The sequence below is a fragment of the Hordeum vulgare genome, chromosome 4H (assembly GCF_904849725.1).
Source record: "Hordeum vulgare subsp. vulgare chromosome 4H, MorexV3_pseudomolecules_assembly, whole genome shotgun sequence".
Classification (NCBI taxonomy): Eukaryota; Viridiplantae; Streptophyta; class Magnoliopsida; order Poales; family Poaceae; genus Hordeum; species Hordeum vulgare.
The window spans coordinates 600,917,501-600,942,588 of NC_058521.1; the positions used below are offsets into that span (position 1 = coordinate 600,917,501).

The 25,088-nt window shown below is 45.4% G+C and overlaps 2 protein-coding genes across 3 annotated transcripts; both read left to right on the plus strand.

Moving 5' to 3' along the window:
• The first annotated feature begins 6,365 nt into the window (after nt 1–6,365).
• On the plus strand, nt 6,366–18,507 carry LOC123449956 (mediator of RNA polymerase II transcription subunit 12). Of its 2 annotated transcripts, none has more exons than XM_045127337.1 (12): nt 6,366–6,959; nt 7,888–7,947; nt 8,199–8,304; nt 8,450–8,521; nt 9,732–9,785; nt 9,903–10,010; nt 10,448–10,597; nt 10,675–11,016; nt 11,122–13,394; nt 13,966–16,500; nt 17,132–17,453; nt 17,634–18,507. In XM_045127337.1, exons 1-12 carry the CDS (start codon nt 6,826–6,828, stop codon nt 18,069–18,071), a joined length of 6,594 nt encoding a protein of 2,197 aa, XP_044983272.1. In that variant the 5' UTR covers nt 6,366–6,825; the 3' UTR covers nt 18,072–18,507. The 2 variants fall into 2 exon arrangements, with proteins under 2 accessions (XP_044983272.1, XP_044983273.1); XM_045127338.1 differs by having other exon boundaries at nt 10,681–11,016.
• A 2,033-nt stretch (nt 18,508–20,540) lies between these two features.
• Nucleotides 20,541–23,954, plus strand: LOC123449957 (UPF0187 protein At3g61320, chloroplastic-like). The gene is made up of 4 exons (XM_045127339.1): nt 20,541–21,324; nt 22,495–22,662; nt 22,758–22,964; nt 23,271–23,954. Exons 1-4 carry the CDS (start codon nt 20,674–20,676, stop codon nt 23,481–23,483), a joined length of 1,239 nt encoding a protein of 412 aa, XP_044983274.1. The 5' UTR covers nt 20,541–20,673; the 3' UTR covers nt 23,484–23,954.
• The last annotated feature ends 1,134 nt before the right edge of the window (nt 23,955–25,088 follow it).

Genomic DNA, 25,088 nt, shown 5'->3' on the forward strand with positions numbered 1-25,088 from the left:
AAAAATAGGCAAGTATGCTCAAGTTTTTACATGCCCGATCAGAAAATAATATTGGTCCGGCAGTCCGTGCAAAAACAATAAGATTTTCTGCCTTGTCGGACTATCAATCCGAGCCTCCTCCACGCTCAATGTGGCGTCGCCACCGTCTATGCTGCCTACGCCGCCACCACCTGTCCGCCTCCACCTCCCCCTTGTCCGCCGCCTCTAGCTCATTTTTCTACCGCTGCAACATCTTGTAGCGGATGGCTTGCATGATCATTCTTGCGTCGGCATCCAAAGACTCCACCTTCAAGGATAACATCTTGGCGTCCACGGCATCGGCAACGATTTTGACCTTCTTTTCTTCGGATATTGCCTTCTTCTCCTCGAGCATGGCCTTCTTCTCTTTGATCAAGGTCATCTTCTCTTTGAGCACTAGCTTTTTCTTGGTCGTTTCTATCAACAATTTGAACCTCTCTGCCTTTGTTCCTCATTGAAGTCCTAGCGCTTGACGTATAATTCCTCCTTCGACAAGATGTCCCCAGACCTCTCCATCATCTTGACCGCCACACCTTATGTCCTCCTCCCACTTGTTTTCCCGAAATCCTCTTCTAACTGTCTTGTGTGGTTCTTTTGTTTGGTCGGTCAGGTCACTAGTTTCTTCCTGAGTGGTTTGGGTGGTCTTGGCTTTGAATAGGTTCCACATCAGTTCCCCATTCAACTTCAACCAGCAATGCATGATGATGAAGTTTTTCTTCTCTAAATTTCTTGAACATCGTACACACACGAGAAGGCTAAAAAATAAAACATTTTCAAGAAAAATATGCATATCCGTCTAGTGATCAATAAAACTGTGAATATCCAATGAGTGATCAACAAAACTATGCATACCCGGCCAATGATTGACAAAACTATGTGTATCCAGCAATAGAAATGTGCTTATCCCGCTACAGAATTACACATTTCCGGCTAATGATCAAGAAAACAATGTATATCCAACTAAAAAATTATATATATCCCGCTACAAAACTAAATTCGGATAGTCCCCGGACCCAAAATTAGTTAGTATAGAAAAGTGGCAAGACTGGTCTAAAACTGTAAGTTTTGATGAGTTCCTTGTACACGACCGAGAGGTTCCCCGGACGTACGGATTGCCCCGGGACCCAAAATCAATGAGTAATAGTATAGAAACTTTTACTCACTAATTTTGAGTCTCGGGGCGATACAGACGTCCGGGGAACCATGGGACCGACTGCGGAGAACTCATCAAAAACTCACAGATTTGGCCTATTGTGGCAAGTATTCTATACTAATACTCACTAATTTTGAGTTACGCTGCAATCTGAATGCCCGGGGAACCCATGGGTCCGGTTGTGGGGACCTCGTCAAAACTCACAACTTTGGACTTTTCTGGCCAGTTTTCTATACTATTACTCACTAATTTTGGGTCTCGCTACGATCCAAACGTTCGGGAAACCCTGGGGTCCGGTTACGGGGTACTCGTCAAAACTCATAGATTTAACCTATTCTTGCCAGTTTAATATCCTATTACTCAAAGATTTTGGGTCCCGTTGTGATCCGGACATCCGGGGAACCCCATGGTCCGGTTGCAGGAAACTCGTCAAAACTCGCAGATTTGGCCTCTTCTGACTAATTTTCTATACTACTACTCACTCAATCTGGGACCCGCTGTGATCCGGCCGTCCGGGGAACCCCGTCGTCCTGTTACGCTGACCTTGTCAAAACTCGCAGATTTGGCCTATTCTCGCAAGTTTTCTATATTATTACACACTGATTTTGGGTCGCGGGGCGATCCGGACGTCCGGGGAACCCCGACGTCCAGTTAGAGTGACCTCATCATAACTCACAGATTTGGCCTATTCTGGCGAGTTACACATATAATTTGGGCCCCGTTGCGACTCGATTGTCTGGGGAACTCCGGGTTTCGCTTATGGCTACCTCGCCAAAACTCATCTATTTAGCTCATTCTAGCCAGTCCGATATTTGAATCTATGAGTTTTGGCGAGGCCCCGTAAGCAGACCTCGGAGTTCCCCAGACGTTCGGATCGTAGCGGGACCCAATATCAGTGACTAATAGTATAGAAAACTAGTTAGAATAGACCAAATCTATGAGTTTTGGCGAGGTACCCGTAACTGGATCCCGGGGTTTTTCCCGAACATTCGAATTTCCCTGTAACCCAAAATCACCGAGTAATAGTATATAAAACTAGCTAGAATAGGGCAAATCTATGAGTTTTGACGAGGTCCCCGTAATTGGACCACGGGTTTCCCAAGACGTCGGATCACCCAAGACCCCAAATCAGTGAGTAATATTATAGAAAATTAGCCAGAATAGGCCAAATCTGCGAGTTTTGACGAGTTCCCCGTAAATGGACCACGGGGTTCCCTGGACGTCCGGATCACAGCGGGACCCAAAATCAGTGAGTAAACTATATAAAACTGGTCAGAATAGGCCAAACCTATGAGTTTTGGCAAGGTCCCCGTAAGCGGACACCGGAGTTCCCTGGACGTTCGCATCGCAAAGGACCGGAAATTAGTGAGTAATGGTGTAGAAAGCTGGCGAGAATAGGCCAAACCTATGAGTTTTGACGAGTGACCCATGACCGGACCCCGGTGTTCCCCGAATGTTCGGATCGTAGCGAGACCCAAAATTAGTGTGTAATAATATAGAAAACTCGCGAGAATAGGCCAAATCTACGAGTTTTGACGAGGTCCCCGTAACAGGACCATAGGGTTCCCGAGACGTCCGGATCACAACGGGACCCAAAATCAATGAGTAGTAGTATAGAAAATTAGCGAGAAGAGGCCAAATCTGTGAGTTTTGACGAGTTACCTGTAACCGGACAACGGGGTTCCCCGGATGTCCGGATCACAGTGGGACCCAAAATCGTTGAGTAATAGTATATAAATCTGGCCAGAATAGGCCAAATCTATGAGTTTTGGCGAGGTCCCCGTAAACGGACCCCAGAGTTCCCTGGACGTTCGGATCGCAGCGGAACCCAAAATCAGTGAGTAATGGTATAGAAAGCTGGCCACAATAGGCCAAATCTACGAGTTTTGACGAGTACCCCGTAACTGGACCATATGGTTCCCCGAATGTTTGGGTCATAACGGGACCCAAAATTAATGAGTAATAGCATATAAAACTTGCCATAATTGGCCAAATCTGCGAGTTTTGACGAGGTCCCCATATCAGGACCTCGGGATCCCCCGCACGTCCGGATCGCCCCTGGGACCTAGAATTAGTCAGTAATCGCATAGAAACCTCGCAAGAATAAGCCAAAATTGTGTGTTTTGACGAGTTCCTCGTATCCGGAACCCGGGGTTCCCCAAACATTCGGATCGCCCCGAGACCCAACATCAGTGAGTATAGACATAAACTATGAGTTTTGGCGAGGTACCCGTTACTGGACCCTGGTTCTAATTTCCCGGGGACCCAAAATCAGTGAGTAATAGTATAGAAAACTGGTCAGAATAGGCCAAATCTATGAGTTTTGACGATGTCCTCGTAATAGGACCACTGGGTTCCCTAGACGTCCGGATCGCCCCGACCCCAAAATCATTGAGTAATATTATAGAAAATTTGCCAGCATAGTCCATATCTATGAGTTTTGGCGAGTTCCCCGTAAGCGGACCACCGGGTTTCCTGGACGTCCGGATCATAACAGACCCAAAATCAGTGAGTAAACTATATAAAACTCGTCAGAATAGGGCAAAGCTATGAGTTTTGGCGAGGTCCCCGCAAGCGGACCCCGGAGTTCCCTGGACATTCGTATCGCAACGGGACCCAAAATCAGTGAGTAATGGTGTTCAAAGCTGGCCAGAATAGGCCAGATCTATGAATTTTGACGAGTACCTCGTAACCGGACCCCGGGGTTCCTCGAACATTCGGATCGTAGCGAGACCCAAAATTAGTGAGTAACAGTATAGAAAACTGGCCAGAAAAGGCCAAAGTTGTGTGTTTTGACGAGGTACCCGCAACTGGACCCACGGGTTCCCCGGACGTTTAGATTGCAGCGTAACCCAAAATTAGTGAGTAGTAGCATAGAAAACTTGTCACAATAGGCCAAATCTGTGAGTTTTGACGAGTTCTTCGCAACCGGTCCCCAGGGTTCCATGGACGTCCGGATCACCCGAGACTCAAAATTAGTGAGTAGAAGTATAGAAAACTGGCTAGAATAGGGCAAATATATGAGTTTTGGCGATGTCCCTGTAAGCGGACCCCGGAGTTCCCCGTTCGGATCGCAGTCGGACCCAAAATCAGTGAGTAATAGTATATAAAACATGCCATAATAGGCTAAATCTATGAGTTTTGGCTTGGTACCCGTAAGCGGAACCCGGAGTTCCCACGGCGTTCGAATCGCTGCGGGACCCAAAATTAGTAAGTAATATTTTAGAAAAGTGGCTAGAATAGGCTAAAGCTATGAGTTTTGATGAGGTCCCTCTAACCGGACCTCGGGGTTCCCCGGACGTTGAGATCGCAGCGGGACCCAAAATCATTGAGTTATTATATAGAAAACTGGCCAGAATTGGCCAAATCTATGAGTTTTGGCGAGGTCCCCGTAAGCAGACCCCGGAGTACCTCGAACGTTCGGATCGTAGCGGGACCCAAAATCAGTGAGTAATACTATAGAAAACTGGTGAGAATAGGCCAAATCTGCGAGTTTTGACGAGGTCCCCGTAAGGATCGCAGCGGGACCCAAAATGAGTGAGTAGTAGTATAGAAAATTAGCAAGAATAGGCCAAATCTGCAAGTTTTGACGAGTTCCCCGTAACCGGACCACGGGGTTTCCCGGACACCCGGATCACAGCGGGACCCAAAATCAGTGGGTAAACTATATAAACCTGGCCAGAATATGCCAATCCTATGAGTTTTGGCGAGGTCCTCGTAAGCGGACCCCAGAGTTCCCTGGACGTTCGCATGGCAACGGGACCGAAAATTAGTGAGTAAACGGTGTAGAAAGCTGGCCAGAATAGGCAAAATCTACGAGTTTTGACGAGTACCCCGTAACCGAACCCCGGGGTTCCCCGAATGTTCGGATCGTAGCGAGACCCAAAATTAGCGTGTAATAATACAAAACACTGACGAGAATAGGCCAAATCTGCGAGTTTTGATGAGGTTCCCGTAACAGGACCACGGGATTCCCCGGACGTCCATCACAGCGGGACCCAAAACCAGTGAGTAGTAGTATAGAAAATTAGCCAGAATAGGCCAAATCTGCGAGTTTTGACGAGTTCCTTGTAACCGGACCACGGGGTTTTCCGGATGTCCGGATCACAGTGGGACCCAAAATCTTTGAGTAATATTATAGAAAGCTGGCCAGAATAGGCCAAATCAACGAGTTTTGACGAGTACCCCGTAACCGGACCCTGTGGTTCCCCGAATGTTCAGATCGCAGATGAACCCAAAAATAGTGAGTAATAGCCTATAAAACTTGCTAGAATTGGCCAAATCTGCGAGTTTTGACGAGGTCCCCGTATCGGGACCCTGGGATCCCCCGGACGTCCGGATCGCCCCGGGATCCCCTGAACGTCTGGATCGCCCCGGGACCTAGTATGAGTGAATAATCGCATAGAAACTTGGCAAAAATACGCCAAAATTGTGTGTTTTGATGAGTTCCTCATATCCGGAATCCGGGGTTCCCCAAATGTTCGGATTGTCTCGAGTCCCAAAATCAGTCAGTATAGGCCAAATCTATGAGTTTTGGCGAGGTACCGTTACTGGACCCCGATTCGAATTATCCGGGACCAAAATCAGTGAATGATACCGTGATATGGGCATTTATAGCCGCTGGATCTCAAAAAATCCAATGGTTCCTCGAAGCTCTTGAAAGAGTCTCAAAATTACGCATAGGTACAACAACTCCTCAGAAGCCATCGGATATGAGATCCAACGGTCTAGGAGCCCCTATCGCGGTAGCATGCGAGGCCCGGCATCACAACTTACCCCACTCATGACACACATCACTGTTTCTCCAAAAGATATTACAACATGCATTCCATCTGATAGAAAAGGTTGACTCCACCATCACATACATCTTCTTGAATTTACCAAAAATAGCTCAAAGCATCTAAGCATCACATACTCCTGCCAAGATGCAAAGATGATGTTTTTATGGGGACATTATAGATTCAGCTCCTCACCTTTTTTTGCCACCAAGAGGGCAGGCATATATATAGGACAAGGACTCTTGTCGAGGCCAAGATCCCTTCTTGTTCTCCGTCCATCATCGTCGTCACAATCTAGAGAGAGAGAGAGTGTGTGACCAGCATAGGGATAGAGAGAGAGAGAGCTCATCCGGCCATCTAGTCCAGTCGTAGAGAGAGAGAGAGAGAGGGAGAAATCCATCGCAGGGGGGAAGCAACGAGGAGAGGGGAGGAAAGGAGGCAGCTTTAAAAAAGAGTCAAACTCCGGCTCCCCCACTTTCTCTCTCTACATCGCCCAATCCCCCCGCACTAATCGCCGTCGCGTCACTGCCCCGTCCCCCCCCTCCGCGCTCGCTCCTCCCTGCTCCCCTCCGCGCCGCTCGCCCAGCTAGGGTTCCGGCCGCCCGATTGGGAAACCCTAGCTCCTCCCCCACCTCCGGCGCCGGCCGGCGGCGTCCTTTCTTCCCCTTTTCCGCGAGAAATTCCCCGCGGATTTCCGACCTCCGGCCGCCAAAACCCTAGCTTTGGGTCTGGGATCGGGGAATCCGTGCGGCGCGCGCGCGGATCCCGGCCGAATCGGCGGGGACGCGCCCTGATCCGCTCCTAGGGTTTCGCGGGGAACCCGGCCCATGCTCGCGGCGGCGGCAGCGGCATGCTTCTGCTGACTCGCTCGGCGAGATGCAGAGGTACGCCGGCGCTGGCAACAGCAATAGCTCTGGGTTTAGCGGCGGCCCGGCGTCGGCCGGCAGCAGGGACAGCTCCAGGCTCGATGTGTCGCCCTACGCTCCGCCCAATTACCCCCTGAACCCAAGGTAACACGCTACTGCCTGCTCCCCCTGTTCTGCTCTGCCCGTGCATATTTAGTTGCTTAATCAAACCGGTATCAACAATAGCGTGTAGTGTTAGCAAGCCGAAGGCGCGTCAATTAGTCTGTATTTAGCTGGTAGTATAGTAGCAGTCTCTCATGGATCAGTAATTACTCAGTAGGCTAAAAAGTATGGTGCCGTCGTAATGGCGCTTCGTTAGAGGCATTATTGCGTTCCGTTATTAGGCCACGCGCACGCTCGAACTTCCAATAATGAACCCGCCGTATGCTATGCTTGGAATTTTCAGCATATTGAATGAAATGAATAGCTATCCTTTTGTATGAACTATTATTCTGTCACAACCTAGCACTGTCTTGCCAAAGCTATTTTAATCGGACCAAGTGCAAGCTAAGCCATCGTATTTACCGTCATTTGTCGTGAAGATGGACTAGCTGGCTTATTTTTTGAATAACACTTCAGGCGACTCTTAATTGTCTATCCACGCCATGATGTGACACGTGAATGTATTATCTATCAAATTCTATGAAATATCTGAGTAGCATCTGCAAAATGGAGATTTTTGTTTGGTTATCTGTCAAGCAATCTCGCGGAGCATCAGGTCCTTATCGTTGGTTGTATATGTCATTACATTAGTACTTCAATCTGTAATGCTGAAAAAAGGAACTGCAGACTTTGTTTGTTGCAAAATGGAGATTTTTATCCTATACCATAAATTCGCAGTATCTAATACGGAGTATGACTAGAACATAGGGTTCTTGATGACTAGAAAAACAATATGCTGGTGCCAAATTCAATTAATTGTTGCCATGTTTCCGTTGAAGTAAGTTGACACTGTTACCCAAATCTGGCATCTGCATTTTCCTGTGCCAGTAGTAAATTGTGACCCGTATTTCCTAATACTACTGTTTTTCAGGCGACAACAACAGCTAGCTCCGTACAGGCTAAAGTGTGACAGGGAACCGCTTAACAACAAGTACGTATAAACTTCTGAACCAAAAGCACTTCACTGAAAGAGCCAGAGTATCCTTATTAATTTATTGTCCGCCTCACAGTGGTTGTATTTTGGTTACTTTCTTTGCCCTTAGTTTCAGCATTGACTCATTGTTTGCATATGTGAACACATTTTCATTGTTCTTTTCGGCAACAGATACTAGTTGTTTTGTCCTGTGATATGACTTCACCTAGTCTCACTGAGTAGTTCTCTTCAATATGGCTCTTTTGTAGGCTTGGACCACCTGACTTCTATCCTCAAACACCAAACTGTCCTGAAGAGACATTAACCAAAGAATATGTACAGTCTGGGTACAAGGAGACTGTTGAAGGAATTGAGGTGTGTTTGGGAATAAAAGCTTTGTATGATGCATTAGGGCTCACCCCCCTTCTTATTGAATATTGTCATGGGTTTAGACATAATTATAAATTTACTACATATCTATCATTCTTGACTGTTATTATTTCTTTGATGGGCTTGATAGGAAGCAAGAGAGATCGTACTCAGTCATATCTCATACTTCTGCAAGCCAGATATCGTTGGAAAATGCAAGGAGGTATGAAAACTCGGTCATGGGAGTATCTTGTTTTGCCATTATGTAGAACTAATTACTGCTTAACTTTTTATGATATATGATTTGAGTCCTAACCACTTATGTTTCACCTTTCTGTAACCCAATCAGCACCTGGGTGTTACAGATTTATTTACCTTTAGTGTATGAGTTTATACATAGATGATTTGATGATAGTTTGACTATAAAACAGGAACTGTCTTTTGCCCATCTGTTTTCTGTTGGTTAAGTTCACTAGCCTGAAAAACAAACTGCTATTGTGGATTGTGGATGGTGTAATGGCTAGTTGATCTCTATCAATAATGAAATGCTTGTTTGCTCTAGCTGATCATCCATGCATACATTTTTTTTTTAGAACCGGGCTTCTCCCCTTTTCCATTAAATGCATAACGGAAATACACAGTTTGGTTCCGAGATCAGAAAGAGAAAAGGGAAAGAGAGAGAAGCGAGCTCAGAGCAATGCTAGGAAACCCACCGCCTTGCGCCTGTCATCAGGAACACAAGGCTATGGGGCGAAAACCTAGCATCACCCAAAACCTCACCACACCCCTAAGGAAGATAGACCAACATCCAGTACCATGTTTGATGACAACCAGAATATGAACCAGAAAAGCAACATGCCTCACAGGGCCAAGATAGAATAAAACACCACATCACCAGGGCCATCATACTCCGAGCGCATCACCATTCGTCCCAGTTATCACCCTCCTCATCCTGCTTGCTTGAATCTGGCATTGGAGGCCCACAAAGCATCCAATGCATACATGCATACATGATGCATGTAATCATTGAAAACCTGATGTTTGGTATCATGGCTTGTTTGCTTCTGTTCTCTTTGGGTGCTGTGTGGGGACGGTAGCATCTAGCGTGCTGTTATGCAGAAAGCCAGGCTGGTCTGTCTTCCTTTTATATTTGAGTTGAATTGGAGGTCCTATTAAGTCTACCTTGTTGATGTAATGTTTCAAGAAGGTGACTTTAATGTGAAGTGCTCAGGGGAGGATTGTAGATGCATTATGTGATTGTTAGGGATTACTAGTTGCTAAACCTTTCTCTCTGATGGATATCTCGTGGAACCTTAGAAACACACCTTTCATTTCTTTGTTACATTTGTTTCTTTCCTTCTTTCTCTGTTTTATGCATTGGATGGAGACTACGGCTACACTTCACACCTTTTGTTGTCCATTGTTTTCTGAAGGCACTAAAGAAACGGTTAAGAGCTATTAATGACTCTCGCGCTCAAAAAAGAAAGGTATCACATCATCGCTCTTGATTTGGCTGATTTGCTTCAATGTGGATGCCTGTCAAACTTGATATGTCTTATATTCTGATATGTCAAACAGACCAGTGACATTTCCTGTTTTCATAGGCTGGCCAAGTTTATGGAGTTCCTCTTTCTGGATCACTGTTGATAAAACCTGGAGTTTATCCGGAGCAAAGAGCATGCAATGAGGACTCCCGCAGAAAATGGGCTGAGGTTGGCCGAAATAACCTTCCGTTTGTTATTAAAATTTCTTTTCAATATGACGCTGGCAAAGTTCTGCAATTTGTTATCTATTTCACCAAACACTTTATCTCACTCATCTTTGCATGATGGTTAGGTGTTTTTTTCTAGTTCAGTATTTGCATACCAGTTAATGATGAACTGTATTTCTTTTGCGGAGTTGCTTTGACTTCATACCCTGTATTACTGCTTGGTGATTATTATGTTGTTTGGCATGGGCGGTATCTTTGTAGATCTCCCTTGCTGTATCTCATAAAAATTGCATCTAGAAAGGGTGTGAAGGCTAATAGGACGGGGATCTCAATTTTTGGTTTTTACTGGCACCGAGTTTACTTTTGTTACATTGCTGCTGCCATGGCTATGCTCAGTTTAACTTATGTTCCTTGTTCTTGTGTGTCATTACTCTGCAGGCCCTTTCCCAGCCAAACAAGCGACTGCGTTTGTTATCTGAGCACGTTCCTCATGGTTATCGTAGGAAATCACTTTTTGATGTTCTTACTCGATGCAATGTTCCATTACTAAGGGCAACATGGTTTGTGAAAGTTACATACCTCAATCAGGTTTGCAATGCTTCTGAGCTATCTCATGCTTCCTACCAATTGGCATATTATGTAATTGTAACAAAGTGCTGTTGTAGCCACAGGTTCGACCAACATCCAGCAGTATCTCAACTGGTGCTTCTGATAATCAGCGATCTAACCAGTGGACAAAGGATGTTGTTGAATATTTGCAACAGCTTCTGGACGAATTTAGTCTAAAAGAGGCACATCTGTCTTTTAAAGAACAGCCATCAGCAGGGCTTATTTCTGGAACAACTCAAGTAAAATTGAAAAATGAAGCACCCTCAGCTGGTGGAGACACTGAAGAGCCCTTGGTGCACTTCAAATGGTGGTATATGGTTCGTCTTGTCCAATGGCATCTCACAGAAGAATTGCTAGTTCCCTCGGTACTTATTGAATGGTCATGTCACCAACTTCAGGTACTTTTGTTGCATTGAAGGAGTTACTCGTCATATTCCATGATTTTTCAGTTCCCTTGACAAGTATCTTTTCTCGTTAATGATTTGCTTCTACCCTCCACCCAGGAGAGAGATTCAGTTGAGGCCTTGGAGCTTCTTTTGCCTATTGTACTTGGCTTGGTTGAGACCATCACTCTCTCACAAACATATGTGCGCATGTTCGTGGAAATTCTGGTTAAACGTCTGAGTGATGCTTCTGCTGTTGATAATCCAAAAAGGTCATCTATCTCTTCTGTTATAGCTGAGTTACTGCGATACATGGTACTTGCGGTGCCGGATACATTTGTTTCTTTGGACTGCTTTCCTCTTCCTTCATTTGTGGCCCCTGATGTATATGGTAGAGGTGCTTTGCTGAAGATAACTGGTGGTGGTGAAATGTCTAGTTCAAAGAGGCGGGATGTGTACCGGTATCTGTCCTGCGGTTATGCTGTCTGTTCAATTCAGAGACGAGCATCTGATCTGGCGACTCTTGCCAGTCCTAATGTTCATGCACGTGGTGCAGCGAAAGTGGTACAGGCTTTGGACAGGGCTCTTGTCACAGGAAATTTGACAATGGCGTATTCTTCACTCTTTAATGATCTATCTGATGCATTAATGGAAGAAAGGTGGATTAAAGAAGTCAGCCCTTGCTTGCAGTCTTCTCTAATGTGGATTGGGACTGTTGAGTTGTCCCTAATCTGTTCCATATTTTTTCTTTGTGAATGGGCAACATGTGATTATCGTGATTGTCGTACATCTCCCAGTCAGAATGTAAAATTGACAGGAAGAAGAGATTTATCTCAGATACACCTGGCGGTGTCTATCCTGAAAAACAAAATGACCGAGATGAATAAATTGTCTCGGTCTAAGAGTAGCAGTCGCATTGCAGTGAATAATATCGGTAAAGGTTCTTCGCTGAATGATGCTTCAGTGGCTGCAACTAAAGTGGGTGATTCTTCTGGACTGAGAAGTAACGGAAAAAATGAGGAGGAGAAGAAGGAAAAGAAGGATATCTTTGAAAGTCCTGGTCCATTGCATGACATTATTGTGTGTTGGCTGGATCAACATGAGGTTAGCAGTGCTGCAGGTTTTAAACGTGTTGATGTTCTCATCATAGAGCTTATTCGTAGCGGTGTATTTTATCCCCAAGCTTATGTAAGGCAGCTAATTATTAGTGGAGTAACCGATAAGAATGGTACTCTTCTAGATATGGAAAGGAAAAGGAGGCATCACAGAATTTTAAAGCAGCTTCCTGGATCGTCTTTATTTGATATTCTCGAGGAAGATATAGTTGCTGAACAGCAACAATTGCATGAGGTGCTGTCAACATATTCCAGTGAGCGACGCCTTGTGCTTTCTGAACTTTCGAGTGGTCAGTCATTTGATGCAAGTAACAGGGGTGGGTATACTTCAAGTTCCTACCCCCGGATTCCATCAGGAGGTACTAATCACGGTGGTGTGCCTGAACAAGTAGAAGATGTGAAAGTTCTGGTGTCGAGCCTGTTGTGTTTTATATATCCTCACTCGGCAGAGTCAGAACAAAATGAAACTAAAATAAACTTTCAAGGATCGTCCACTTCAACACTGACACAAGTTGATACCGGAGAAGCAAAAATTGGCTGCGAGGATTGTATGAGGATTAATGGACAAAAGTTGGATGAGAGAGCCTCTCCTTTCCAAGCATTCCCATTGATTCAATCAGATGAGGAAGATGTTTGGTGGGTGAGGAAAGGGACAGAGCTACAGGAATCTTTTAAGGCCGAACCTGCACTGAAGTCTATTAAACAAACATCTAGAGGTAGAGCAAAAGTGGTTCGCAAAACACAGAATCTCGCACAGCTTACGACTGCTAAAATTGAAGGCAGTCAGGGGGAGGCATCTACGAGTCATCTTTGCGAGAGCAAGCTGAGCTGTCCTCACCATAAACCTAGCACTGATGGTGACAATGCCAAAGATGCTGATCACACGAGGATGACAAATCTGGCTGAAGTTGGGAAGTCATTGAAGAAACTTAGATTGCTTGAAAGGCGCTCCATCTCCGTGTGGTTGTTGAAATCAGTAAGGCAGCTTGTTGAAGGAAATGAAACAACAGCTTGCAAAGCTAGCAATTCCATAAGCTCCTTTTCCTCTCAGCCTGAAGATAAAACCGCGTCCAAATGGAGGCTAGGTGATGAAGAACTGATGTCAATTCTCTATATACTGGACACATGCTGTGATTTAGCCTCAGCCACAAGGTTCCTTGTGTGGTTACTAGCAAAAATTCGTGGCGGTCAAGTTGGGAGAAGTGTGGCACATATGAAAAACAGAGATAACCATGTTTGTCAGGTCGGCGAGGCATTTGTGTTCTCATCCTTGCTTAGGTACGTTGCTCCCAATGTTGATTCCATCACTTTTTATTTTAAACAAATGTGAAGCAGGTAACCTGTGAAGGAATGAAAGTAGAAGATAATGGAACTTTAGTCACTAGAGGGTCTTCTGTTTTGTTTTTTCTGCATGTATGTAAAATGTGGCCTAGATTGTGTTGATTTCACGTATATTTTGCCTTATCGAGTTTCATGGCAAGAAGGTTTACTAGAAATGTCCAATACTTGTGTGATGCCTGCAGTCTGTACTCATATATCCACCATTTATCTATCATGCACACTTTCTTGTTTTTATGTGCTGATATGCTCTACAGTTTAGTAAATTACTTATGTTTCTGGTTTTGTATGTAGAAATGCTCAGTGATTTTATGCTTACTGATGTGAATTAGTGGTAATGAACCTTTTGAAGTAGCTGTTCAGCTAATGACTTGTTTCTGAATGTAAAAAAAGTTCCTTGACTAGAGTGTACCGAGAGATATAGGTCATCTGTAATGAACTGATGTTTTGACTTAGCTATATGCCTGCTATATTGATTTTCTCTGATGGCTCTACTATGTGATCCTTCCAGGTACGAGAACATACTTCTTGCAACTGACCTCTTGCCTGAAGTTCTTAATGCTTCAACGAACAGAAATTTTGTGTTAGCAACTGCAAGGCATCCTGCACCAGCAGCTTTTCCTTATACCCGGTATTTTTTGAGGAAATATAGGGACGTGGCTAGCGTGGTTAGGTGGGAGAAAAATTTTAGGACCACATGTGACCAGCGACTGCTAGCTGATCTTGATAATGGGCGGTCAATTGATGGTGATTTTGTTTCTTCCTCGGGAGTCTTAGGAGGTGAAGAGATTGATGATCAAGTCCGTCAAAAGCTTAACGGAAGGGGTTCAAGAATTATTCCAAATATGAAGGAGATAGTGCAGCGGCAAGCTGAAGAGATTCAACGCAATTTGAAGGAAAAGAAAATTCCTGCAGCACCCAAGAGTCCCTCTTTTGAGAAGGAAGACAGTTATCAAATTGCACATGACACTGTTTTGGGCTTAGTAGAATGTATCAGGCAAAACGGAGGAGCAAGTCCAGATGGAGACCCTTCAGCAGTTGCTTCTGCGGTTTCTGCAATTGTTGTGAACGCCGGGCACGTCATAGCTAAACATTTGGATTTTGCAGGGGGTAACTATCATGGAGTTGCTTCTATTGGTAATTCATTAAGCTTTGTTCGGCACACTTTGCACATCCACATAAGTTCTCTCTGCTTACTGAAAGAAGCTCTTGGGGATCGCTTCAGTCGTGTATTTGAAGTAGCTCTGGCTGTTGAAGCTTCTTCAGCTGTTACAGCAGCTTTGGCTCCTCCTAAGGTCCAGCGCAATCAGTTTCAACCATCTTCTGAGACTCATGATGCCTATGGAAATCATACAAATGAACCTCTAAGTACCTCAGGGAAAGGCTTTGTTGGGAGGGCTGCAAAATTAGCTGCTGCTATCTCTGCACTTGTTGTGGGAGCTGTTGTTCATGGAGCCGTTAGTCTTGAGAGGATGATTGCTGTCCTGAAAGTAAAAGATGGCTTGGAAGTTCAGCAGGTCCTAAGAGGTTTGAGACCTAGCACTAATGGTGCGTCCCGTTCTTCTGTAACCTTTAAGATGGATAATTCAATTGAGGTTTTGGTTCACTGGTTTAGGATTCTCTTGGGGAACTGTAGAACAATCTATGATGGGCTTATTGCAGATATTCTTGGCGAGTCCTATGTTCTTGCACTCTCGAGGTTGCAGCAGAAGCTTCCTTTGAGTGTGGTATTTCCTCCAGCCTATTCAATTTTTGCAATGGTCCGTTGGAGACAGTATATCCTTAGCCGTGAAGACATGCAGGTTTACCAGTCTATTGCAAACGCAATAAATGACATCACTAGGCATCAACCTTTTCGAGATATTTGCTTTCGTAATACACATCAGCTGTATGATCTTCTGGCTGCTGATGTTGGTGATTCGGAGTTTGCTGCAATGCTTGAAACACATTGTTCCGACAAGAATGTGAAGCAGCTATTTGTGCCTCTCCGTGGCCGTCTTTTTCTGAACTCCCTTGTTGATTGTAAAACGCCAGCAGCTATTCAGGTGGATGGTTCTGAACCTGGTGAGGCAAAAGAGAACGAGTTAAAACTCCTCTCGGAGAGGCTTGTTCAGTCCCTAGATACCCTCCAACCTGCAAAATTCCATTGGCAATGGGTTGAGTTGAGGCTGCTTTTAGATGAACAGGCTCTCGCAGAAAAACTTGATAAAGCTGAAAAAAGTAAGATACCGATGCCGATACTGATGACACTTGCAGATGGGCTTCGGAAGCTGTCTCCTAATTCTGAGAGCTTTACCCTATCTGAAAGCGAGAAAGGGTTTACTGAAATCATCCTGTCGAGATTAGTTGCCAGACCTGATGCTGCTCCTCTCTACTCTGAAGTTGTCCACCTTCTTGGGAAGCTACAGGAGTCACTTGTCGTGGATGTCAAATGGATCCTTCAAGGGCAAGATGCGGTTCTGGGACGCAAGTCCACAAGACAGCAGCTTCTTACTATTGCTACACGAAGAGGTGTTCCAATAAAGGCACAGGTTTGGAAACCGTGGGGATGGTCCAGCTTGCTTTCTGATGTAATGGCTAACAGAAGTGCCAAGAGGAAATTGGAAGCTGCTCCGATTGAGGAAGGAGAAGTTGTGGATGATTCTGCCGATGCCAAAAGGCCAAGCAAAAGTACCCTGCATATTAATAAATATGTAACTGAGAAAGCCTTTGCTGAATTAATGTTGCCATGCATCGACAGGAGTTCTCCTGAATTTCGCAGTATATTTGCTGGTGAATTGATCAAACAGATGGGAACTGTCAGTGAACACATCAAAGCAATATCACGAAATGGTGCCAAACAGGTTGGTTTAGTTCCTTCAGGAAATGATGTTTCGTCGAACAAATCCAGTGGTCGTAAAGGAATTCGAGGTGGAAGTCCAAATATTGGCAGGCGAGGCACGGTGGGTAATGATCCAACTCCTCCTTCAGCATCTGCACTGCAGGCCATAGTGTGGTTGCGCCTCCAATTTATCATCAGGTTGCTTCAAGTGATCCTGGCAGATAGGTGAGTTTAAATTGAAAAGCATTTTTTTTAAAGTTAATTTTGCTCAGAGATGGTTCCTGACATTAGTTTTTAGTTATCACACATAATGGTTGTTGTCATAGATTATATTTGATCCAGATACTCTAGCTGAACGTCATTCTCTTTTGTCCTTGCATAGCTGAGAATGTGACAAGTTAGGCGTTCTACTGTCTTGGAAGTTGGTTCCTGCTAGACTGCTAGTTTTAAATTCATAAGTGTCCTATAGATGGTTCCTGTTTTTGTATTGGAAAAAGGCACTGTTTATTAAATTCGATTTTACTAATAGAGGGACCAAGCTAAATAAGTCAATTTTTAACGATCAACATCTCTATTAAAAAAAGCCACTTAGTTTCAAATTCTTAGTGTGACATGAATTTCATGTAGTAGATCACTAGCATGTTTAGGAAGGAGTAATTATCTATTTCATGTATTTGACCTTGGGAGCTACGTGCACCACCGGGCTGCCCTTTTTTTTTCCCGTACGAGGCCTTGATTGCTCTTTTGATACTTTATTAGGGCAATCGCTGTCCTTTAAGTACAACTTTGTGACTGTTTCTTTTCCTATACTAATAATTACTCTTATATTTTCATGTTCTGACTATCAAAACTCTAGGGGCATGAGACATACACTTGCTCCTGCAATACTAAGCCTGCTTGCATCACGCATAATCTATGAAGATGCAGACTTCCCCCCTCCCCCTGCCAGTCCGATCGCCTCAAGACGGGAAGTGGACTCTTTGCTGGAACCTCCCATGGATGTCTTGCTTGATCGCCCAAGCGAGAGTCTTTTCGAGAGGCTTTTATGTGTTTTCCATGCACTGCTTGGCAATTGCAAACCAAGTTGGATGAAGTCGAAGCCAGTTTCCAAGCCAACTGTCAGGGCCCCATCACGAGATTTCCCTGCATTTGATAACGAAGTCGCTGTGGCCTTGCAGGTCAGTTCAGTTCTTGAATCGATAGCCGCCGTTACTTGCTTTTTTGTTGCATCATGTGCTATATATGATGTCTTGTTTCCTTCATCATATGCCACAAGTGGTTAATATGCACTTCCTGAAATGTGTTTCTCTACCACTTTTTACTTCCCTACTGTCAGTAATGCTAACTTTCTTTTGCAGTCTGCATTGGACCATGTGGAGTTGCCTGGAGCAATCAGGCGAAGGATCCAAGCTGCGATGCCGATTCTCCCACCAGCTCGGCACCCTAGTATACATTGCCAGCCTCCTCAGCTGTCCCTGGCTGCATTATCACCACTCCAGAGCATTCCATCTACATCAGGTCCCCAACAGAAAAGCACTTCTCACAGTTGGGTTCCCACCAACATCTCAAGCAGAAGCAAGGCGGTGCTGCCGCCCCAAGACCCCGAGATGGAGGTAGACCCCTGGACCTTGCTCGAGGACGGCACCAGCTGCCCCTCCACATCATCAGGAAGCAACAGTGCCAGCGGCATCACCCCCGACCACTCCAACCTGAAGGCGTGCAGCTGGCTCAAGGGCGCGGTCAGGGTGCGGAGGACGGAGCTGACATACATCGGGTCGCTGGACGACGACAGCTGACGCACAGCCATGCCGGCGCAGCGAGGGCGACCTGTTCTCGCGCCGGACCGAACTCTTCTCCAGTGTAAAAGAGGATGGAAACCGCCGCCTTATGGGGCGGCCCCCGTGTAGAATACCGACCGACCTTGTCCCTGTTTTGTTGCTAGGGCGCCTCGAAGGAGCGATGGTGTACATATTGGGGGATATTAGTCCGCTCCGCGAGCAGCGGGCCCTGTCCGTGTAGCTTAATTAATTATCCAGGTTTAGGGGGAGATGATGATGGTGATGCACCTTTAGCTGATTCGCCGAAAAGGCTCATATATTCTTTTGGTCTAGTTGTGGTGCAAGTTGTTCTGCTGCTGCTGCTTTTAACTGAGATGGTTTGACCTGTTGATATATGATGATTGTTGGCTGGTTTCCTGCCTATGAAATATTTGGTTGGTGCCAAGTTGGTGGATCTGTTGTGTTTGTTGTATGCTCCCTGTGTTGCATATTTACGCTCGCATTTTGTGAGTCGTGCGTCATAAATAAAAATCACACCATTGAAAATTCTTTTCAAATATGATGTAGTTCTTTTTTGTAGTGCATAATCCATGCTTTGTTGGTTAAATAAATGTGTTGGTTTAAGCATTGATATATGTGTGATTTATAGAAAATGAATTGAGGAGGCAGGACTGTAATTCTGCGCCAATTGATATGTTTTCAGAAAGAAGAGGGTATTAAATGCCATGGCAAGGTGATGAAGTTCTTTCAGTGTGTTCATTCATGTTTCATCATAGGGATAAACTATGAATCTTTTGAATCTCTGAAATCCAGGATGCACGTACGTAGCCATCTGATTAGGGCTGGGAAAAATAAAAATGGATCCGAACGCCCGATCCCTGCTTGACTCTTTATATTCCGTTGTTCATGAGTTTTCATTTGTGTTTGTCTTGATACATGGTTAACAAAGTGGTAGATGAGGAATTTCAGGGAGCTTTGTGGATTGTTTTTTTGTTTTGACAACTTAAAACTCTATTTTTCATGTGATAACAAATCGTTTACAAGAAGATGAGAAACAAAGTCTGGGATAGAGCTTTCCCAAATCTCTGAAGATCTACCTATTACTTACACCCAAGAAGATGAGAAACTGATTGTAGTCATCAATGGAACTCATCCCTTCAACTTTAAACTGAATGTGGCAGACAGAGATCCTACATGTACATCAGTTGATTTTTCCCCATTCACAAAATAGAGAGTTTGTTTTTGCTCAATCAGATCAATGGCAAAAGTACAACCTTCCATTCTTTCCAGGCCCGAGTCGGATGAGACGATTAGAAGATGGACATGCGTAACCGAATGAGATTAGTTCCATCTCCAAGTCCAAAAGGCAACTGCTTTGCTTAATGCTACTGCAAGATCAATGCTTGCAATATCGTTTCCCTTTCTCCTTACAAAACTCTGGCAATTGCCAATTCGTAGAAACTATTATGCCATTGAGTAATGAAAAATCATCTAATATAGTATATTTTCATAAACTATAAATACGGTACTACAAATTTTCATATATATTTTTATAAACTTGGTCAAAGCTTAAATGTTAGTTTTTTTAGAGAAGTGTAATATCACTATAGTTTGATAAAGAGAAAGTGCAACTATGACACGTGGCCGCGAGCGCAAGGCAACGCGCCCCACATCATCTCCTCAACCTCACTCTACTCATACCAGCAATGGGTTTAGCTCATTATTCATGTGGAAGCATGGGAGCCCCGAGTCCTTTTTGAATCAGGTACGAGAGCCATTTGCGAGGCCCAAGGGCATGTACCCTCAAACCATCCGCAAGCATTTGGATTGAGTTGTTCGAACGTAGTTTGCCATCCAACGACGGCCCGCATCGATCCATGGACTAGACGTTTGTTTTTTCGCAAACCGAAATCAAATAAAAGGACTTCACATGAGTCTGGATACTAGTCACGTAGGATACTGAGCCAAAACCCCTTACGGAACGCATTGTCTGCATCCCCCTCTTTCTCTACATCTATTTTCTTTCTTGTCGGCGTCGCTGTTCAACCACCCGGAAAGCACACCAAGCCCTCCTGTAGCGGTCTTCATTGTTTGTTAGGTTGACTCCTGCATCACTATATATAAGCTAATTTCACTGATCATGGACGAATATGGTGTCCGATTTATGGGTCAGTGGAGATGCCCTAACCCATGGATTTCTTTTAGTACACGAGATAATCAACTGTTGCAAATACTGAGAGGCTCCTGACAGTATCTGAAGCAGAATGGTGGCCAGGTTTGCTTAGATCTCTTGATTGCATGCACTAGAGACTGAAGTAGTTGTATAACATGAATTTCTTTCAATCATCTCATTCTTTTCTCTCGTGTAAAGGATCGGGATTTTTTTTCTGAAACCTCTGGATGCACGTACGTGGCCACTCTCCAAGCCGTCCGATTGAAGAAATGAATCCAAGACCAGATGGACACAACACATGTCGGCCAACGAGTCGAGGCGAGGCGCGCGCCGCATCCTCTCCTCTCCTCCGCCACACAAACTCCGCTCCGCTCCACCGCCGGCAATGGCTTGAGCCGAGCGCCGCATCCTCTCCCTTCCCCTCCTCGCACCGACCGGGGACAGGCAATGGCGGCGCGTCCGCCGCCCAGCCCGGCCTCCACCCCGCGCCGCCACCACCACCACCTCAGCCCGGCCGCCAGGCCCGGCCGCCGCGACCGCCAGCTCGCCCGCTGCTTCCCGGAGCCGTTCCCCAAGCCCCCGAACCCCCCGAACCCGCTCCTCTCCCTCCTCACCGCCGTGCCCGACTGGGCGGACGCCGTGTCGGAGCGGCGCATCCGGGAGCCGCGGCCGCTCTACACGCACGAGCAGTGGCGGGAGCACCGCAGCTCGCTGCGCCACCTGCGGCACCTCCTCTCCTCGCTCTCCTCCCGCGTCATCCTCTCCCTCGTGCCGCCCGTCTCCGCCTTCACCGCCTTCGCCGCCGCCGTCGCCACCTACAACACGCTCGCGCCGGACTACGCGCTCACCGCCTCCTCCCTGCCCTACCAGCTCACGGCCCCCGCCCTCGCGCTCCTCCTCGTCTTCCGCACCGAGGCCTCCTACGCGCGCTTCGACGAGGGCCGCAAGGCCTGGATGCGCGTCCTCGCCGGCGCCACCGAGCTCGCCGGCATGGTCATGCATTCCTGCGCCGGCGCCGGCGCCGGCGAGCGCGGGGACAACGACACCGGCACGGGCGCGCTCGTCAACTACATCCTCGCCTTCCCCGTCGCGCTCAAGGTGAGTGAGAGAGATCCACCACTGCTGCACTGCTGCATGTCAATGTGCCCTGTCCCTGTGTGTTCGTCGCTATGCTTGTCCTGCAAAAGGAGAAAGCTTTGCTTGATATGAATGAAGAGTCTTTACAACATTCATGCCCTGGAACTGCATCAATTCATTCATTTCAACTGGTATGTTTTGGCTCTTGCAATTGATTATGTCCTTGTATGATTCGTTCTGCTACTGTTGACGCACATGTACTTTGCAAAGTTGCAATGGCAAAGTCCTGCATAATTCGATTTGTTTACATTGATGTCAACCTACTTGCAATGGACCATGTTCTTGATAATTCTACTCTATTTGCTTACACTGATGTCAACCTACTTGCAATGGACCATGTTCTTTTGTTCATTGTTTTTTATATAACTTACCACTCATGTCAAGTGGTAATGGACCATGTTCTTGACAAAACTGATAGCCTAGATTCGCGTGGAAGCCATTATTGAATGCTATGATATGCTTCCCCCGATTATTTCTTTGCTATTCTTGCTCATGCTTGAGATTATATTCTGTTTTTTTGCAGTATAAACTTGATTTGACAGTCTCTGAAATAGAGTAGTTGTTAGCCTGTTACTGTTTATTTTCACCCCTCTTCCCTTGTACTATGATTAATGCTACACTTCACCATTATGCTTGTTCTGGAAAAGCTTTGCTTGATATATGAATGAAAGAGTCTACGAACATTTTCATGTAGTGGAATGTAAGGCACTATGGATTTATTACTGAAATAGGTAAAGGTTCAGTGAGGACCAAGGACTGCCCTGGAACTGCATCTATTCATTCATTTGGCTCTTGCAATTGATTATGTCCTTGTATAATTCGCTCTGCTATCGTTGATAAGCATGTGCTTGCAATGGACATGTCCTTTATTGATTTTCTTACATTGATGTCAACCTACCAGTAATGGGTCATTTTCCTTGACAAAATCGACGTCCTAGATTCGTGTGGAATCCTCCAATTATTACTTTGCTCTTCTTGCCCGTGCTTCAGATTATATTCTGTACTATTTTGTAGTATAAACTTGAGCCTCACCAGGTCCATGAAATAGCTGTTAGCCTTTTACTGTTTGTTTTTCACTCCTCTCCACTGTACCATGATTAACGTTACGCTTTTGTTTTTTATCGGTTTCAGTGTCATATCACCAGCAACTCCGACATCAGAAAGGACCTTGAGGGCTTGCTTGCAGAAGACGACCTGAATGTTATCATGAGCTCAAAACACCGGCCTCGTTGCATCATCGAGTTCATTTCGCAGAGTCTCCAGATTTTGGATTTCGAGGAACATAAGAGGAGCGTCATGGTAACCCTTCTGCCTTGACTTCCTGCAAAACCTTCAGTGCTAACAGTCACCGTGTGATCTGCGACCTAATGCCAGTTATTTTCTTTTGGCTGTAGGAGTCTAAACTGTCTTGTTTTCTTGAAGGAATTTGTGTGTGCGAGCAGATCATCGGGATCCCTGTTCCTCTGTCTTACACTAGGCTTACCTCAAGGTTTCTTGTCCTATGGCATCTTACACTTCCAATCATACTATGGGCTGAATGTAAATGGATAGTCGTTCCAGCCACTTTTGTCAGTGCTGCCTCCTTATTCTGCATTGAGGAAGTAAGTTCCTACCTATTTTCACCCTGCAAATAATGCTCCCATTTCAACCTGTTTATGAATTATGATATGGTAGCTAACTTATGCAAACTGTTTTGAGTGACTTGGATATGCATTCTGAGCAGTAAGATGATAAATGCTTCTACTGGATGTTCTATAGGTGGAGAAGCGTAGATCCTAGTTCATATGGTTTACTTTTTATTCTGCTCATAGGCTCCTGATGCTCAGGAGGATATTAAGACAGAAAACGTCATGCTATTCCTCCTACCTGCTCTACACAGCAAGTAGTAACAGCTAGTGCATTTTCAGGTTGGTGTTCTCATCGAGGAGCCGTTCCCGATGCTAGCGCTCGATGCACAGTGCAAGCAGCTCCACGACAGCATGCGTGACATGATGTCGGTGCAAGGCCTGGTCCGAAAGCAACTCGTCGCCAAGACCAAGGGCCGCGGCAGAGGCGGTAGGCTCCCGCAGAACGGCTGGCCCGTCTCCAGCCCCAGGAGCGAGCAGGTGAAGGTCGACTGATGGAGCTGGCTGATGGCGAATCATTCAAGAACAGCGGCAGTTGGAAGCAACCGAAGTGTCTGCGGTTTGTGATGTGCAGTCCCACTTCCAGGTATTGATGCTGCTGCTGCTGCAACGAACAGCAGCTTGCCAGGTCCACTCTCCACTGTGTGAGAGTTAACACAAGCTGGTCCACTGATTTGTTGTGGCTGAGCAGGGTCCCTGGATTGAGTAGTGAAGTAGTAGAATAAAGTGGTGAGGATGCAGTGTAGTGTAGCTCCGACCTCACTTGAGTAGGTAAGTAAAGTGTACCACTAGCAGCAGCAGCATCTAGAGCATGTAGTAGGAATGAAACTGGATCATGTGCCAGCCGATGTGGCAGCTTTTGTTCTCCAGTAATATCTACCCCAGCTTTGTATATAGTCCTGGTGAGCTATTTATTTGTCTGTAAGAGTACAATTAGAGTACTGGTCATATGAATGCATGGCAGTTCTACTTTGTGTGTAGTACTGTATATTTGACAGTAATGGCTAACCCTTTCGATTGCAAATAGATGCATTGTCACAATATTTTTGGACAAACGATGAATTTTATTGACTCAAAAGAAACATCAGGTGGATACAAATACAATGTGCATACACCCGGCTTTTATCTCCATAGCTAGGATGGACACAACCAACATAGATATGCACACACAATTAAACACGTCGACAAATAGCAAAGTCATATAAGACCAACCCTAAATCGATAACAAAAAAGACTAACAAACTACAACAACGACCATATCTATGCCAACCATCTCTTGACACTACAAAGACAACAGGATTTTTTCAGCAATAACACCTTTGGCAAGGGAACAATGCTCAAGCACCGTCGTCAACGGATCGAACCATCAAAGTCCAGATTCTAGGTTTCACCCTGAAGAACAAGTTTGGACATATTCTAGCAATGACTTCAACAAGGTCACAATGTGGTGATGGTTGGCCCTTTGTCCGAGGCTGGGTAATTGAAAGGATAGCTATGGTTGACTAGAGGGGAGGGTGTGAATAGGCAACTACAAATTTTTAGCTCTTTTAATCAAATTAGGGTTAGCAAAAAAAGGATGTCTAGATATGCAACTAGATGAACAAAGTATATGATGCTAATAACAACACTAGTAAACAAGCAAGAGATACAACACAATAAATACTTGCACAAAGTAAAGGTAAGAATTAACCACAAATGGAACCGATGGAGACGATGATGTGCCTTCCCTTTGAGAGAAGTACGTCTCTGTTGAAGCGGTGTGGAGGCACAATGCTTCCAAGAAGTCACTAGAGCCACCGTATTATCCTCACACCCTCACACACTGTGAGGTGCACTGGTGGTGCTCTTGAAGGCGGTAACCGAACCTTTACAAACAAGGTTGGGGAATCTCCATAACTTAATTGGAGGCTCCCATCATCACCACGAAGCTTCACCACGATGGATTGTGGCTTCGAGGATACCTCTTTCGTCTAGGGTGCTCAAACACCCAAGGGTAACAAGATCCATAAGGGATTAGTGGGGGAATCAAATTTCTCTTGGTGAAAGTTTAGATCGAGGCCTTCTCCTACAAACCCTGGAGCATCAATAAGATTCGATGAC